Source organism: Littorina saxatilis, linkage group LG9 (genome assembly GCF_037325665.1).
Source record: "Littorina saxatilis isolate snail1 linkage group LG9, US_GU_Lsax_2.0, whole genome shotgun sequence".
NCBI lineage: Eukaryota > Metazoa > Mollusca > Gastropoda > Littorinimorpha > Littorinidae > Littorina > Littorina saxatilis.
In genome coordinates, this window is record NC_090253.1 from 43,158,895 (window position 1) to 43,177,823 (window position 18,929).

The 18,929-nt window shown below is 41.6% G+C and overlaps 1 protein-coding gene across 1 annotated transcript; it reads left to right on the forward strand.

Annotated features, from left to right (window-relative positions):
* Window positions 1–765: 765 nt before the first annotated feature.
* Window positions 766–17,912, forward strand: LOC138976170 (uncharacterized). Its single transcript, XM_070349012.1, has 6 exons — window positions 766–996; window positions 5,019–5,165; window positions 7,075–7,140; window positions 8,105–8,299; window positions 14,726–14,863; window positions 17,584–17,912. Exons 1-6 carry the CDS (start codon window positions 835–837, stop codon window positions 17,722–17,724), a joined length of 849 nt encoding a protein of 282 aa, XP_070205113.1. The 5' UTR covers window positions 766–834; the 3' UTR covers window positions 17,725–17,912.
* Window positions 17,913–18,929: the final 1,017 nt, after the last annotated feature.

Here is an 18,929-nt window from a genome sequence, read left to right on the forward strand (position 1 = left end):
GTTACCGTCTGTACATATAATATAGGTTATAAATATAAATATAGTGTAACCTTGTACTTTTTCAGGCCATAAATTACTTTTTATTTACTTCAAAAGTCAAGTTTACCACTAGTTTCAGTTTCATGTGTGGTCAAAGGGAGGTAATCGTTTTGTGTATTTGGCTTGTCATAAATTCTTTCCCTTGTTTTAAAATTGGGTGATTTCCACTTGGATATATATATGTTCGTCAGCGCCATCTTTCGTTTTCAAACCGTTTTGGGAAATTTTATTCTGTTGCTTTTGCTGCCATCACACAACCCTAACCAGGGTTGTGTGTCCTCCTTCCATCATTATATTTATTTTTTTCATTGTATTATTATTTTAGTTGAAATAACTGTTTGAAACATATAAAAGAAAGAAGACACTCTCAACCGGACTTATTTTTTATTTTTTGGTTGTTCACAAAGAAATTTCCAACATTACAATAGTATAGATATAAACGTACCTAACCTGCCTACTGGTGTGTTTTCTTTTCATTTATTTAAATATAATATAGGTGTATGCGACTAACATCCTGGGGCTGTTAACAAAAAAAATTGTCTGTGTCTGTGGTTGGATGTTACAGTTTTGACTTTCCTGGAACACATACAAATGTGAGTCAACAGGCTCAGCGGTTGGGGTAAACCCACCGAAGGGACTCACTTTTTCCTGTGCCTGTACTCAAAATGTTACAGTTTTGGATTGTGTTGGGCACCATACAAATTCGAGTCTACGCGGACTCAGCGGTAGGTAGCGTCCTCAGCGGGCTTTGGTGAAAACCACTCAGCAGCAAGAGACCGCGAAAGCGTCCGCGCGATGGCAGCTGTCGTGGAGTTGGTTTGGCTGGTTGTGATGGTTGTGTCTGCCATTTTGGCCACCAGAATAAGTACACAGAAATGGCTTATAGCAGACGCAGTCCTAGCTTTTCTGTTTGCAGCATGCACGATACCATTCGCGGTAAAGTCGCAGCAGATGCAGGTTAGTAGTCTTGATAGTTTGACACGAATGTCAAGTGTTTGAATCCGACCACAGGCGGAAGGTATTGTTCACTGGACCACTACTTTCATAGACTAGTCTTTCTATGAAAGTAGTGGTCCAGTGAACGATACCTTCCGCCTGTTATCCGACTCGGTACTCGGCGAGTTTCGAGCGGCCGGTTCAGCAAGAAAGAAGGCAAGCGATTCACAGAGCGCGGCGCGCTGTGCAGCGCGGCGATTCACAGAGCGCGCGGCGTGTTGTGCAGCGCAGCGATTCCCAGAGCGCGGCTATTGCTCTCACCAGCGCAGATTGTTGACGTGCTTTATTTTTGTACATGTATGATTATCAGCAACATTTTTAACATTTGATTGCACCTACCTCTATTATATTATCTCAAGTATAGATATAAACGTCCCAGATAAGAGCATAATTGTAAAGTTATGATGTTGCGCTATATAAATGCTCATTTATTATTATTATTATTATTATTATAAGTGAATCTATACACCAGTTAACAGTTCCAGCGCTTACATGGAACGAAGAAGGAACCCGAAAGAGGAGAAAAAACAAACACTCGAAAAAACCGATCTGCTCTGCGTTCAAATCAACCAGAAAAACAAGAGGCGAAGCCTTCAAGGCTCCCGTAAGAAATCGACAAACAGTAACACAAACTCAATCACTCCGTCACACAGACACACACACACAGTAAGCATATATACTGATATAGACACGGTGCAAGAGTGGGAGACGCTAGATCAAGATCTGTCTGTCTGTAGCCTACTTACTGGGACACGACTGCCACTGAGATCGACACTGCCCTTTCGACAGCGCTTCCTCGCGCAGACACTGAAAACACGCTGTGCAGATCAACCTGTAGGAAATCTCCTTTGGTATCTTCTTTATCTATTTTTTTCTGGAGCCGCTACGAAACCGAACAATGTGAAATCGTCTTCCCAGAATCGGCGAATGCAGCTCGGTTAGAACTGAGAAGTGAATCTATACCACAATCCTTCACGCGATCTGACCTAACCTTGACCCCTGACCTGGTCTACATACCACACACAACACAAACCAGTCACCTGTTTTTACCCCCCCAAAACCCACCACCACCCGTTTTCTTTGGATACACACTTTATCTACATACGTGCCGACGAAATGTTGATCATTGCTTCAATACTTTGAAGCTGTTGCTTGGATAATAACCCGGTAAAATTAGTATTTCGGTGTTCAGTCAAATGTTAAAGTTTCTATCACACACGCACGCACAGACAGACAAAAGTTAGCATCGCATAGGCTACAGCCAACAAGAAAAATCGTGTATTTGTGTGCCCGATGTAATCCTTAGAACCTTTACACTCTTTCTTTGGACACTCAAAAGCAACTTCAGGGCTGCAAGACTACAAAATTGCACTTTCTGCAGACTGAATATATATACGCGTTCTAATCAACGGGAAAAAAAAACACGAAAAAAACGATCTGCGCATGCGCGAATTCCAAAATGGCTGCTGAAGTGTTAACTGGTGTTACACCGATTAACAGTGGTTCTGCGGCACTGTACTCGGATACTTGTTTAAAAACGTCATCCCAGTTTAAAAACTCATCTGCTTTCCATATAGTAGAAGCCATTGCAATGACATGTAGTGATATGACTGCCAAGTATTCAAGGCCGGAACTTAGGCACGTTTTACATCGGCGCAGCGATATATGGTGAACTCAGTTGAAAGAGTGAGACAGAGAGAATGGAGCTTTGTTTTTAGTTTTATTCAGTTTTATTTCTCAAATAGATCAGATAGATGTAGCTGTTGTAAACTTTGCAATTGTGAACTGGAAAATGTAACAGCAGAATACATCGCGCATCGTGAATCGCAGCGCTCCTCGTAGCGCCGCGCGTTGTAAATCGCAACGCTGCACAACGCGCAGCGCGCTGTGAATCCACTTCGAAGAAAGAAAGCAAACACTTTTGTGTTGTGCGTCTGACATGGCCATTACAGTCGCAGTAAACGCTGTATGGGGTTTTAAAGGGAGGCAAATGCGTTGACATCATGAAAAAAAGAAAAAGCCTAGAACTGCTTGTGGCTGGTTTGTAAAAACTTCATGAACAGGTTGTTTTTATGTGGTGGTCCAAGGGAAAGTACTCTGCGTGATGTCCCCCGTGGGGGCGGAGCATAGGCGCTTGCAACTTGCTGACGGGCGCAGTGGCGTGGTGGTAAGACGTCGGCCTCCTAATCGGGAGGTCGTGAGTTCGAATCCCGGTCGCTGCCGCCTGGTGGGTTAAGAGTGGAGATTTTTCCGATCTCCCAGGTCAACTTATGTGCAGACCTGCTTGTGACTTTATAACCCCCTTCGTGTGTACACGCAAGCACAAGACCAAATGCGCACGGAAAAGATCCTGTAATCCATTCGGAGTTTGGTGGGATATGGAAACACGAAAATACCCAGCATGCCTACTCAATGAAAGCGGAGTGAGCTGACTATGCTCTCAGAGTATAGTGTGGGGAACCCAAATGGGCAAACGAGCTCACACGTAACCAGAAAAATTCTGGAACGCTGAAGAAGAAGAAGAAGCTGCTTTTTCATGTTTCATTTTGAATTTCCAGTATCTGATAATTGGTATTGTTACAATTTCCCAGTGAAAGTTTGTTCTCAAGATGTTACAGTGCTTACAATTTTAGAACACTTTCAAGAATTTGCTTGACAACGAAAGAATCATTATTGAGTCATTGTATAACTATAATTAGTGTGATGGTCAATGATGAAAAACGATTGTGAGCATGTTATAATAATAAACGAAAATCTGAAATGAGATGGGACTCTTAAAAAGCTGCGAGGTTTACCAGAATAAATTCCCCGTCCCTACTACTACTAATTATCTTGTGATCCACCCAACACCAGTGACATGATTTGGTGGTGAAAGTCAGGAAAAGGCCTATACTTTATTCTATATCACTGTAAATTCGGCAGAGCTTCAAAAAAAGTTGGGGGTGGGTAGATGTTGTTGCACGCCTTATTGCGGCGGCCTACTATAAACATCTGAAATTGACAAAGCTTTTAAATAAAGTTTTATGACATCTTAGCTACACACCTGCAGCTCCAGAACTACTGTCAGAAAACAGATTAATATAGGAGCAATCCCTCAAAATAATTTTTACAAGAAAATTTTTAAAAAAACAAGTCGCGCAAGGCGAAATTTATTACTACATTTAGTCAAGCTGTGGAACTCACAGAATGAAACTGAACGTAGTCCGCCGCGAGTGCAAAACGCAGTGAAAGTGACGAGCCTGTTTGGCGCGGCAGCGGTTGCGCTGTGCTTCATAGCACGCTTTACTGTACCTCTCTTCGTTTTAACTTTCTGAGCGTGTTTTTAATCCAAACATATCATATCTATATGTTTTTGGAATCAGGAACCGACAAGGAATAAGATGAAATAGTTTTTAAATCGATTTCGGAAATTTAATTTTGATCATAATTTTTATATTTTTAATTTTCAGAGATTGTTTTTAATCCAAATATAACATATGTATATATGTTTTTGGAATCAGAAAATGACGAAGAATAAGATGAAATTGTTTTTAGATCGTTTAATAAAAAAATAATTTTAATTACAAGTTTCCGATTTTTAATGACCAAACTCACTCATTAGTTTTTAAGCCACCAAGCTGAAATGCAATACCAAACCCCGGCCTTCGTCGAAGATTGCTTTGCCAAAATTTCAATCAATTTAATTGAAAAATGAGGGTGTGACAGTGCCGCCTCAACTTTTACAAAAAGCCGGATATGATGTCATCAAAGGTATTTATCGAAAAAAGGAAAAAAACGTCCGGGGATATCATACCCAGGAACTCTCATGTCAAATTTCATAAAGATCGGCCCAGTAGTTTAGTCTGAATCGCTCTACACACACGCACACACATACACCACACCCTCGTCTCGATTCCCCCCCTACGTTAAAACATTTAGTCAAAACTTGACTAAATGTAAAAAAGTCACACAGTGGTTATCAATATTATGTGTTTGTGTTGCAGACAAGTGGCATACCAATTGATGCAGCCCATGGTTACCTGTGTAACGTCTACATCTGCTACTGCCTCATGCCAGCCATTGCCTTCCTTCTGTTGAAAGACTCCAAGGACCCGACATGCACCACGGCCCTGCTGCTGTCGCGAACTGTGGTATACATTCAAGATATTGTGTCGTTTATATATATACTAGCAGTCAGGCCCGGCTTCGCCCGGGTGTTTCTGCTCTCCCCTCTCTCAGAAACCTCTCGAATCTTATTCCAATGTGGATAAGAAAAATGACAGTGTGAGCTCATACATTTGGATGTATAGGCAAGGCAAGTTTCTATTTGGTTCAACGTGTTCTTCGTGATTTGTTTACCCCTTCTCACACCCACTGTAGTTACCGTCTGATCAAAGCACGCATACCTCATGAGTGAGCGCGTCATACCTTTTTGAACAGGGGAGAGAAATCTGTAAATTCTCGTGATCTTTCACTGAGGCGATCGTTTCGTAAACATTATTCGCGATGATCTGGAAGGCAGGGAGGGGGAGCAGGGTTAGTGTGTGTGTGTGGGGGGGGGGGGGGGGGGGGGGGGGGGGGGCGGCGGGATGATAGCGGGCGGGGGGTAACCCTTGAGAATGACACAGTATACTGGTTTGATGAGAGTTACCTCCCTTCCGTGGGTGACAAAGCATGACTTACCTCCCTTGCACTATATAGACTGTATTGATAGATGGGGAGGATAATTATCCGAGGAAGGAAACAATGTCTGGAGAAACTAAAACCCAGGTGCACATTTGTGGGTCCAGGGCAGTGTGCATGCAAAATATCTTGTGCTTATCTTTTGCCATCTCTGAGGTATGGCGACCACAGACAGACACACACACACAGACAGACAGACACTCTCTTTTATTTATATGTACTAGCAGTTAAGCCCGGCTTCGCCCGGGAGTAAGCGGAGCCCTGTAGCAATTTAAGACGCTCGCTATCCCATTATCATTAGCTTTACCTCCTTTGTTTGGATACAAAAAAAGAGTTATCTCCCTTACCTTCTAGAAATTTCCGGAACTGTCCAGTTAATTTTTCATTCTTCATTTCTTCCCCTCATAGGAGCAATAGCGAGTCTCTAATATCACTGGCATGATGTGCTTGCTACAGGTGAACAGTAGGCACTGAACTGGTCTTGCACCATATAGGCTGTATTCAATAAATGGGAGGTCCATAATCTGAAAAAGGAAACAATGAATCAAGAAACTAAAACCCAGGTGCACATCTGCGGCACCTAGGGAGTGTACGTGCACACTATCTTGTTCCTGCCTCTTGCCATCTCAGAGGTATGCCGACCACAGACAAAAAAGAGTTATCTCCCTTACCTTCTAGAAATTTCCGGAACTGTCCAGTTAATTTTTCATTCTTCATTTCTTCCCCTCACAGGAGCAATAGCGAGTCTCTAATATCACTGGCATGATGTGCTTGCTACAGGTGAACAGTAGGCACTGAACTGGTCTTGCACCATATAGGCTGTATTCAATAAATGGGAGGTCCATAATCTGAGAAAGGAAACAATGAATCAAGAAACTAAAACCCAGGTGCACATCTGCGGCACCTAGGGAGTGTACGTGCACACTATCTTGTTCCTGCCTCTTGCCATCTCAGAGGTATGGCGACCACAGACAGACACACACACACACACACAGACAGACAGACACTCTCTTTTATTTATATGTATAGATAATATATAGATAGGGGTACCCCATATTTTAAAGACATGATTTTCTTAAAGAAATGTAGGTCTGAAAAGGGGGGTACCCCAATATATTTATATGACATAATGACTGGCGCTTTTGAGTTCTTCAATTTTAGTTCTTAGCTTGCATCCATGTACATAATTAATCCAATTGGCTGTAGTATGTCAATACGTTTGCTTACAGCTACAGTACTTTTATGGATAAGGAGTGTGCTGAATATTGTGAATCTAGTAATAAGAGGAAAATGTTTATGTTCTCTATCACTGTTCGTTGTAAGTTTATGTAACCCTGGTACTCCTTACAATGTGGATGCCATGTTCTTTTTTTGCAGGGAGCTGGCCTTGCAACACTGATCATCACGTTCGGACATTTTTATGCTGGCATCTTCAATCCCATGGTAAGGCCCTAAGGGTGTGATTTTTCTCTCTCCTCAAAACTTTTCTTTTGAAACATATTTAATAACCAATTTTTTTGCTTTCAGATAAGCTAATAAGCTCAGGGATGGCCAAATCTCACAATTGTAACATACCACATTTGATCTACAGTGTTTAGATGGCTTTAAAATCCGATATTACAACCAAAAGGGTCGCATTTGATCAGAATTTTCATTGGCCAGCCGGGCGAGTTGCCAGGCGGTTTCTACTAGCCCAGCGGATTTTTTACTCGCCCCTGTGACCGGGCGGACGATTTGGCCATCCCTGTAAGCTTTATATGCAGGTTTTATTTTGGGCACTGTGATAGGTACTGCAAGTACAATTTAGATACGCTAGGAAGCGTTAGGTTCTTGTGTGTGCATCAAGTTGGCAGAGGTTGTGTGCTGGTGTACCAGAGGTTGTGTGGTGGTGTACCAGAGGTTGTGTGCTGGTGTACCAGAGGTTGTGTGCTGGTGTACCAGAGGTTGTGTGCTGGTGTACCAGAGGTTGTGTGCTGGTGTACCAGAGGTTGTGTGCTGGTGTACCAGAGGTTGTGTGCTGGTGTACCAGAGGTTTTCGTGTGGTAAATGGATGTATGAACGGTGATTCATACATGTATGCATTAATCATTTCATCGTTTCAATTTTATCATCATACCCAATTATGTCAAATCATTAATTGATTAATTCTGTCTTCATAATTATATCAAAATAAAATCGCAACGTTTGTTCACAAATTTAGGCATGTCTCGTACAGACAAACTCAGAATCTCTGTAAGTTTGTCTCCATTTTAAGTTTTAAGACTACCTCCTTTTTAAGACCTCCTTTTTCAGATTTTTTTAAGTTTCAAAAGGGAGCTTCTTCTGTGTCTAAACTAAGAGACTATGCACTCTTTGTTAATCACAAAGGTATATTTTGAATTAAGTAGGAAAATTCTTCCGCTTTCAGCACCTGTACTACGGAGTGTTCGGCAATGCAGCTTGGGCAGGTGTGAGTGGGTTTCACCTGTATCTGGGGGGAAAAGCTAACAGACGAGGCGTCGCTTCCAAGGTTGACCTGTTTCTCCAAGTTGACATCGCTTTTGCACTCTGCTACGCCATCCCTGACCTACTTATTCCTGATGTCATTCTCTCCTTGTGTGGGGTAAGCTACATTTCTTTCACGAGATAAAACTTCAATCAGAACTTCAGCGGGCACAGTGGCCTTTTGTGGATAAGATAAGAGATCGGCCTCTTGATCGGAAGGTCATGAGTTCAAATCCCGGCCGCTTCCGCCTGGTGGGTTAAGGATGGAGATTTTTCCAATCTCCCAGGTCAATGCAATTGCAGACCTGCTAGTGCCTTATCCCCCTTCGTGTGTACACTCAAGCACAAGACCAAGCGCGCACGGAAAAGATCCTGTAATCCATGTTAGAGTTCGGTGGGTTAAAGAAACACGAAAATACCAAACATGCAGCCTCCGAAAGCGGCGTATGGCTGCCTGAATGGCGGGTTATACACGTAAAACCCCACTCGTGCAAAAAACATGAGTGTATGTGGGAGTTTCAGCCCATGAACGCAGAAGAAGAAGAACTAAGCAGGCATGGGAATTCATTTGAAGAAAATTGTATGAAAACTAAGGGTGCTTCGGGGGCATGCTACCCTGGAATTGTTTTGAAATCTAGATTAAAATCTGTGCAATCTGGCGCATTCTGGGAGTATGTTTCTTGAATTTTACTCAGCAAAAAACCTGACCAAATTTAATACGTTTTGTATTGTCAGTAACCAACGATCATTTTAATCCTTTAACTGAATTCACCTGCGTTCAATATTATGATCGCCCGCTTTGTGTTCGCCACTTGTAGGCTCTTTCAAACTCTTGCAAAAGTGACTCATGCGGGCGGAATCTCACTGAATGAAGGGACAGTTTTATGGAGGACATTGGTCATACGAGGCAGATTGTCTTTTTCGATTTTTTTTTTCTCGGAAGAGGAATGTTTTTCTCTCTGAAATGTGTAGCTTTTCTCGGAAATCCTCAGATCAGAGGAGAATTCCCATGCCTGCCAAGTCAGACGGGTCAGCCTCCTGTGTGGAAGGTTTGGTGTTCAAATTCCATTGCGCCTGATAGGTTAAGGGTGGAGATTTTCCCCATCTTCCTGGTTGTCTTTTGTGCAGACTTGCTAGTGCCTTATCCCTCCCTCCGTGTGTACACGTAGGCAGAGACCAAGTATGCACAGTAAATATCCTGTAATGCCCCCCCCAAAAAAGGTCTGTTTACGGTAACCCGACCGACCCTAGTTTTTAGGCCCGACCCTAATCTTTTTTTTGGATCGTCTGAAATAAACACCGCATCCAAAATAGAGCTGTTTGCGCTCAAACAGCAGACGACAGAAGTGAGGTAAGCTCAAAGTACTGTTTATAGTTATGTTGGGCAAAAACAGGGATTGATGAGAAGAAATGAACTGTGAAACGTCATAGAGAGGGGAGAAAAAAAAAATTTAACAAAAAAAAAATGGAAAAAAAAAGAAGAAAAAAAATCGACCTACCGACCCTATTTTTTCACCCTATGTTACTGTAAACAGACCTTTTTTTTTTTTGTTGGCCTAATCCATGTCATTGTTTCGTGGGTTAAGAAACAGGAAAACACCCAGCACACATCCCCTGGAAAAAACAGTCATACAGGTGTGAGAAAAAACAACACCACCACAAAAAACACTTGTGTTCATGACAGTGGCAGCTTTTCTTTCTTTATTTGGTGTTTAACGTCGTTTTCAACCATTCAAGGTTATATCGCGACGGGGAAAGGGGGGAGATGGGATAGAGCCACTTGTCAATTGTTTCTTGTTCACAAAAGCACTAATCAAAAATTTGCTCCAGGGGCTTGCAACGTAGTACAATATATGACCTTACTGGGAGAATGCAAGTTTCCAGTACAAAGGACTTAACATTTCTTACATACTGCTTGACTAAAATCTGTACAAAAATGGACTATATTCTATACAAGAAACACTTAACAAGGGTAAAAGGAGAAACAGAATCCGTTAGTCGCCTCTTACGACATGCTGGGGAGCATCGGGTAAATTCTTCCCCCTAATTCGCGGGGGGGACAGTGGCAGCTCATGAATGCAGAAGAAGAAGGGGGAGAACCAAGTGAGACAGGGTATACAGGGGTCGACACTAACTTATTTGGCCTGGGGCCACACTGGCCCCAGAGATGGAAATTGCTGGGGCGGAAAACAAAAATCTGGGGCCCACTCTCAGTATTCACGTGCGGCAATGCATTGTCTGTTTTTCTTCATCGTACACATTCTTTCAACCATTTGACATTGAAATTACGACAGCGCTTCGCGCTTTTGGCTGCATCGGTCTCCTTTTTTCGTTTCTCTCCACCCTGTTCTTCATCTTCATTTCCATGGTTTTTTTACACCAGGGATATGTTCATAATGTTGCCTCATTTTGCGTTTGGCATTTGAAGGCGATACTTATCTCTCACGCTAGAGAGCGCAATCTGGGAGTTATTTCCCTTGCGGCATTGTCCTTCGACGATTTCAATGGTTTTTTTTTCTTGACTGCGGCATTGATCGTAACGTAACGCAAATTTCAGTGACGACTTTGACTGGCGATTTTTAGTGATTGGCTCTGGCATTAGAATTTTCGGTTTGTCATTGTTGGAATTTATCCTGGGGCGGAGTGGGCCCCAAAGCTTCGGCAATGTTTGGGGCGGAACACAAAACTCTGGGGCGTTCCGCCCCCCGCCCCTGCTAGTGTCGAACCCTGGTATAAGACAAAGGGACATAATAAGCGCTCTAATTTAGTCACAGATTCACATAGGTGTCCCCCCCCCCGCGGGTTAGGGGGAAGAATTTACCCGATGCTCCCCAGCATGTTGTAAGAGGCGACTAACGGATTCTGTTTCTCTTTTTACCCTTGTTAAGTGTTTCTTGTATAGATTTGTAAAGATTTTAGTCAAGCAGTATGTAAGAAATGTTAAGTCCTTTGTACTGGAAACTTGCATTCTCCCAGTAAGGTAATATATTGTACTACGTTGCAAGCCCCTGGAGCAAATTTTTGATTAGTGCTTTTGTGAACAAGAAACAATTGACAAGTGGCTCTATCCCATCTCCCCCCTTTCCCCGTCGCGATATAACCTTCGTGGTTGAAAACAACGTTAAACACCAAATAAAGAAAGAAAGAACATAGGTGTCAGCCATAAAATTAATTTTTTAAAAATAATTAAATCCCACTTGGCACAGAAAGCAGCCAGGCTGTAGACGTTTGATATGTGTCAAATTTGAAGGGTGCTGTTATCCCATGATCCCAGGTCTGTGATGGTGAATATGTGTCAAAGTTGAAGGGTTTACTTTCTTTTACTTTATTTGGTGTTTAACGTCGTTTTCAACCACGAAGGTTATATCGCGACGAGGGAAAGGGGGGAGATGGGATAGGGGAAAGGGGGGAGATGGGATAGAGCCACTTGTTAAGTGTTTCTTGTTCACAAAAGCACTAATCAAAAAATTGCTCCAGGGGCTTGCAACGTAGTACAATATATGACCTTACTGGGAGAATGCAAGTTTCCAGTACAAAGGACTAAACATTTCTTACATACTGCTTGACTAAAATCTTTACAAACATTGACTATATTCTATACAAGAACCACTTAACAAGGGTAAAAGGAGAAACAGAATCCGTTAGTCGCCTCTTACGACATGCGGGGTGCAGAGAAATAAGGATGTGGAAAAGAAGACTTTTGGTAAGTGAAATAAAGGTGATGGATCCAGTCAGGTAGAAATAAGACAACAAGAAAAGAATTGGAAAACTGCAGGGAATAGTAGGGAGAGTTTTCTTGGAAGGAAATATAGGTGAAAGGACTGGTAAGGCAGAAATAAGACAAAAGAAGAGAAGTAAAGGGGTGGGGTAGCTCTGTTTAAACGCTCCCGCCGCGTGAAGGCGACCCCATGGGAGCAGTTGAAGGGTGCTGTTATCCCATGATCCCAGGTCTGTGATGGTGAATATGTGTCAAAGTTGAAGGGTGCTGTTATCCCATGATCCCAGGTCTGTGATGGTGAATATGTGTCAAAGTTGAAGGGTGCTGTTATCCCATGATCCCAGGTCTGTGATGGTGAATATGATTGTTTACATGAGACAGATGAACGTGGTATCTTGTATTATATTCATGGGTGGGATTCTTCCGGTATGTATGCCGGAAATCCGGATTCGATTATGGCCTCTTTTGTTTCTCTCTCTTTTGTTTTGTTTTTTTGTTTTTTTTGTTCGGTTGAGGTTCAGGATTCATGACAGTTTTCAGTCCCACCCTTGTATATATTGCTGATACAAAGTCGCCCAGACAAACTTCGTTCTAGGAAATTCTTGTTCAGTTCCTGGAAGACATGCAAAAGTAGTGACTGAATTTTAACATCACACCATTATTGGCATTATGAAGTCTCAAACTTTTTTCGCTTGGGAGGTCAGAGATCCCCCTTTATAAGAGGGGGTCAAGAAGAGCCGTCTTGGTTTCTTTATTCGGTGTGGTTTGTCATTAGCAAGATCTAGATGTGGCACTTTTCAGCACGTGTACGGGAACGTGTACGAGTAACGTCATCAAATCTAGTTTTTACATCTCGCGTTTGTCAAGTCAAGTCAAGTCAAGTCAAGTATTTTATTGTTTTGGGCCCAGAGGGCTTTGAAACAAAGATATAACTTTAACAAAAAAAGGTAACAAATCAGACAGTTAATATATGTATACAAATTGAGCGGACAAATACAACAATACTATACGACCAAATTAAATTGGCAATATACACTTCCATACATGCAAACAAAAAGAAAAATAGGTTTAACAAAATCAGGTAAGAAATCAGGCAGATAATATGTATACATTAAGCGGACAACGATAATATACAGCCGAAATAAATTGGCAATACCATTATGCCATGCATCTTTTGTAAAAACACAAAACAAAAGCATGTATTACATATATATACACTAGATGATTACCCGCTTCGCCGGGTACCGGCTTCACTGGGAAGAAGTAGAGCCGAATACCAGGCTGCGCCTGGGACCCGGCATTGCCACACGGGGGAAGGGAGATAATCGCGGCTAGAGGAATACCCGGCTTCGCCGGGGTGAATCGCGAGACAGAGACAGACAGCGTGGCGGTTCACCACAATCACCTTTGAAGGCGAAGTCCTGTCAAACGGGATTGAGATTTTAGAGCTTATTTCTTAGCCCTATATTATCTGCTGTGGCTTCTCAAATGCCAGAACATACAGACAGACAAAAGCCGCTAGACCACATCACAAACAGAACTCTACAATACACAGGTTTTTGCCCACACACACACACACACACAGAGAAGCCGTATATATATATGTATATCTATATCTATAAATATATAGAGATAGGTGAGAGTGTATTTTTCGCGTGGCTATAAATTGATTCGACCTTTTCACTTTGACAGTAAGAACAACTTACGGGTGCAAGGGAAGCGTTGTGGACAGCGCAGTGACATTCTAAAAATAGTAACTTACAAACGGGAATATGGATTGAAGCCACACGAAGGAAGGGAGATAAACGCAAAACACTGGAGAAGATAAGGAAGAGTTACTTATAATGGTGAAATGAACACAAAAACCAAAATCGGTTTAGCGCTGCGCGCTGAGAGCACGTGTTGAAATATCTCATCGATGATATTGTGTCCGGGGTGTAGCTGAATACGGTGTCCAAATTTGAAAAAGATCCACCGAGAACTTTGGCGTTGTGATGTGGTGTAGCGGCTTTGGTGTGTCGGTATGGGGGCCCGGGTAGCTGAGGTGGAACCAAAATCGGTTCAGCGCTGCGCGCTGAGAGCACGTGTTGAAATATCGACCAGGTTGTGTCCTGTCCCGGGTCTACCTGAATATGCCCACCAAATTTGAAGCAGATCCATCGAGAACTTTGGCCGTGCATCGCGAACTCACAGACAGACACACAGACACACAGACACACAGACAGACACAAGTCGTATATATATATATATACATACCAATAAAGAAACTAGATGTAACGCTAACATACTAAAATCATAACATGGGCTACAAATCTTGCTAGCTTCATTAGTTTTATCTTAGATTTACAATTCATTAACTGTTCATATTTTAAACAATTTGGGTGAGATCGGTAATAAGGACTAATTAATTTTCTTCTTTCAGACACTATACTTTCGTCGGTACAACTGAACAAATAGTGAAACTCATCACCTAATTCATTTTTATCGCACATGTCACACAATCTTTCATTTCTAGGAACATTAAAAAATCTGTGCTGATGTATTGGCAACTCATGATTGCTTGTTCTAAAGATCTGCAGTCTTGGTTGGAGCAAAACAACGTATGCATTTGGGCATTTGGAACCTTTAAGAAAAAAGTGAGTCACGTGTAACACAATATCTACACGTACACGTACAATATCTACACGTTCGATCATCTAGAACACTGTATTGTGTGAAAGGATGGAGGCTGGGGGAGGGATGGGGACATATCTTAGTAAGAGCTCAGATTTTGTCAAGAAGCAATCCTCCTTTAGTGCCATCTGAAAATAATCTGATTTTTTTCAGATGAAAGCTGATGCACTCCACACTCATCTGCTCCAAGTGGGAGGAGGTGTTCACGTTGGAACAGCAGCTCTGTCCTTCATGGCTCTTCGGTTTACCTCCCCAAACCACAAGAAAGCTGTCCTGATGAGTAGAATAGCTGTAAGTCCTCAATTTTATGCAAGCTAGTCCTGAAATATAAATGTTCTGTGTATTTTTAGCTTACAGCGATGTTTTTTCTTCCTGTAAGTACTGAAGTTGATACAATTTTAAGATCATATTTTGTCTGCTTTTACTCTTCGGCTTCGGACAGTGTTTTGCTCGAAATGTGCTTATAGATTTGCAAGTGAAAAGTGTATGTCTGCCTGAACTCTGTGTTTGTCAGTAAATGGAAGTAGGTGGGAATGTTTGGGCTGAAGATGCAAGTGAATTAATGTTCATTCATCTGCATACACACAGACCTGTCCGTGGTTTGAGAATAGGGAGAACAAGAAGGGCAAAGCCCATACGACTCACATGCTTGACCTTGACATGACCTTGACCCTCAGGGTCAAGGTCAAATAACTAAACCTAGCAATGACATCATACACTAAGAACTGCTTTACACATTTTTCCTACCAAAATACATGTGACCTTGACCGGTCAAGGTCATCCAAGGTCATGCAACACAAAGCTGTTAATTCAAGACATAGGAAGTACAATGGTGCTTATTGGCTCTTTCTACCATGAGATATGGTCACTTTTAGTGGTTCACTACCTTATTTTGGTCACATTTCATAAGGGTCAAAGTGACCTTGACCTTGATCATATGTGACCAAATGTGTCTCATGATGAAAGCATAACATGTGCCCCACATAATTTTTAAGTTTGAAACAGTTATCTTCCATAGTTCAGGGTCAAGGTCACTTCAAAATATGTATACAATCCAACTTTGAAGAGCTCCTGTGACCTTGACCTTGAAGCAAGGTAAACCAAACTGGTATCAAAAGATGGGGCTTACTTTTCCCTATATATCATATATAGGTGAGGTATTGAATCTCAAAAACTTCAGAGAAAATGGGAAAAATGTGAAAAATAGCTGGTTTTTAGGCAACATTTATGGCCCCTGCGACCTTGACCTTGAAGCAAGGTCAAGATGCTATGTATGTTTTTTGGGGCCTTGTCATCATACACCATCTTGCCAAATTTGGTACTGATAGACTGAATAGTGTCCAAGAAATATCCAACGTTAAAGTTTTCCGGACGTCCGGACGGACGGACGACTCGGGTGAGTACATAGACTCACTTTTGCTTCGCATGTGAGTCAAAAAACAAGATTGATCAAAAGCATGCTGTACAGCACTTTTGATGAGTTGTGTGCTTTATTATAAGGAAACAGAAGATGAAGATGTGTGCTTTAAAATGAAAATCTCAGCATGTTGTAAAGTCTGTCCAAGGGTTCCCTGAAAGAAGAAGATTTTAGAGCTGTTAGGGTTGAGATGTAGAACATCATTTGGGCATACAGACTTCTCCAGGGTAGCTGTCAAAATCCATACATGCTATTTCGTGGTCGTTTAACCTACATCATGCTTTCTGGGTCGTGGACAACCCAATCTTCATATGGGATTAATTAAAGAAGGTATTTAATTGTGTTTATCCCTATTCAGATGTTGTGGGATTCGTGTACAACCCCCACTGTGCAAAGAGGCGGGAACAAGTTTATCCGTATTCGGATTGCGTGGGCCCTGTACGACCCACACTCACATCATCCAGACTGTTTAGTCCAAAGCGTGATCCGGTGAAGGTCAATCATTTTCATTTAGGTGTATTTTCTTTTTGACTGTTTATGCCTTTTTATACTGTTCCAGTGGCACCTATGATGAAGGGACACTTCTCTTGAAAGGACATTTCTGTTGTATCAGCCTGTTATCTTTAGCACAGAGATGAGATTCCCTAAAAGTGTTTTTGGAGGAAATTGAAGATTTTTTGACACTTTGACCATAAAAAAAGACTTGGAAATGAGTCCGAGCAGTAGAAGCATACAACCTTTTGTCAGTCATATGTGCAAAATTTAAGTAACTTTAGCTCAGGAATTTTCACAAATTTTAGAAACGGCACAATTTACTTGCACAATGACCAATGGTGCTTGTAAGGTATTGATAAAAGAACTGGACCTAAATAAATTGCTTGAGTGCCATATGTTAGCTGAAGAAGTACTAATAGTTTAGAGGGAAGTAAACTGCGGCCACAATTGCAGCTCTGAAGACGAAAGCCAGTACACTATAATTAATTCATGCACATCTCTCCAATTTAAAACCGTACAATTACAAGTACAACTTCACACACACATGTGTAGAAACAAATGACAATGACGCCATCTTTGTTAAGCAGGCTAAAGCCGACAGCTGAATCAGCCCGTTTATGAATTTTTGGAATGAAGACACTCAGTGAAAGGGAAACTTAGTCCCAAATGGAAAGTTCATATTCGGGTCGAAGGTCTACTTCCTTCGATACGGAGGTTATGTTGTCATTATTTTATCGGAGATTTGATCTGGAAAATCGACTTTAGGGTTGTAGGTAGGACTTTACAGATCGAATCCAATGGAACCACAACAACTACTCTACCCCCCCCCCCCCCCCCCCCCCCCCCCCCCCCATTTTTTCTCAACGGATTTAGACGATTCAGAAAAATGGTCCTGGGAACAAACTTTTGGGGGGAATTCCGCCAATTGGCGGAAGAATCTCATCCCTGTTAGCAAAGTTTACCTGCCATGAAAGGCGAGCTGCGATGTTGGGAAACTTTTGTGCAGGTCCCAAGGATGTCCTTTCGTCACAGATACCACAATACTTTGGAAATGAATGGCTTGCGGTGGTATCAACTTTTGTATTTTCTTGGCTTTCAGATTATGCTGCTGATGTGGGCAGTCAGGACTTACTCCTGGGTAGCTTTGGAACCAGCAACATCATTTTATTCCTACTTCATGGCCTGCACAGGGTACCTGCCTTTCTTCCCTGCCTACCTTGGTATTAGGCAAGCCTACTAGGTTTTTGTTTTATTATTTGGGCACCTCAATAAATTGATATTAGAGCTCTAATATATGTTACATGTGTCAATTAGAACCAGGACTTAAAGTATGATTTTTGAAGACCAGAAGCTACATTTTGTTTACTCATTTTAGTTGTAAAACAAGAAGGGCAAAGCCCATACGACTCACATGCTTGACCTAAACCTAGCAATGACATCATACACTAAGAACTGCTTTACACATTTTTCCTACCAAAATACATGTGACCTTGACCCAAGGTCAAGGTCATCCAAGGTCATGCAACACAAAGCTGTTAATTCAAGACATAGGAAGTACAATGGTGCTTATTGGCTCTTTCTACCATGAGATATGGTCACTTTTAGTGGTTCACTACCTTATTTTGGTCACATTTCATAAGGGTCAAAGTGACCTTGACCTTGATCATATGTGACCAAATGTGTCTCATGATGAAAGCATAACATGTGCCCCACATAATTTTTAAGTTTGAAACAGTTATCTTCCATAGTTCAGGGTCAAGGTCACTTCAAAATATGTATACAATCCAACTTTGAAGAGCTCCTGTGACCTTGACCTTGAAGCAAGGTAAACCAAACTGGTATCAAAAGATGGGGCTTACTTTGCAAAGTTACGATCGCATAGGCTACACTTCGTGAGCCAAAAACTGCAATTGATTTGGCTGCAGGCTCTTGAAACTAAACGAGTTTGTGCTTCTATCACCTGTCTGAACATTACATTGTGTTTGCGTTGGGCAGGCATTGACTTTTTTCAATGTCATGGACATTGAATATGTTTGTATGTAGACATAAGGTGGATTGTTTTAGTTGAAGCTTATTCATTCCAATGTAATACTTCTTTTTAATAATGTGGATCTCTCTCTCTGAATGATTTCTCCGATTTTCAAGGCCATTTTGAAGTTTAAAATCAAATTTTTCATGTCAATCTCAACAGTGCAAGTACCATGACTGGTTTTACCAGTATGTCTCATCTGTAAATCTCATAGTAATAGCATTGATATTTGAATTGCATATATATATATAGAAAACTAAAGCTTTACAACAGAGTGTATCCCAATGTGTCATATTATGGTCAAAAGAAAAGAAAAAACATACAAACACGGGAAGCAAACTTGTGTTTTTGACACATGTAGAAATACATTTGCTCAGTTCGAACAGGCAGCTGGTAGTTTGATGTATTTTGTTGTT

Excerpts from the sequence above, each read along its gene's own strand:
- LOC138976170 (XM_070349012.1), top strand. The coding sequence starts at position 835 with ATGGCAGCTGTCGTGGAGTTGGTTTGGCTGGTTGTGATGGTTGTGTCT. Across the intron at positions 997-5,018 it reads TAAAGTCGCAGCAGATGCAG|ACAAGTGGCATACCAATTGA; the intron begins GTTAGTAGTCTT and ends TTTGTGTTGCAG. Across the intron at positions 8,300-14,725 it reads TCATTCTCTCCTTGTGTGGG|ATGAAAGCTGATGCACTCCA; the intron begins GTAAGCTACATT and ends GATTTTTTTCAG.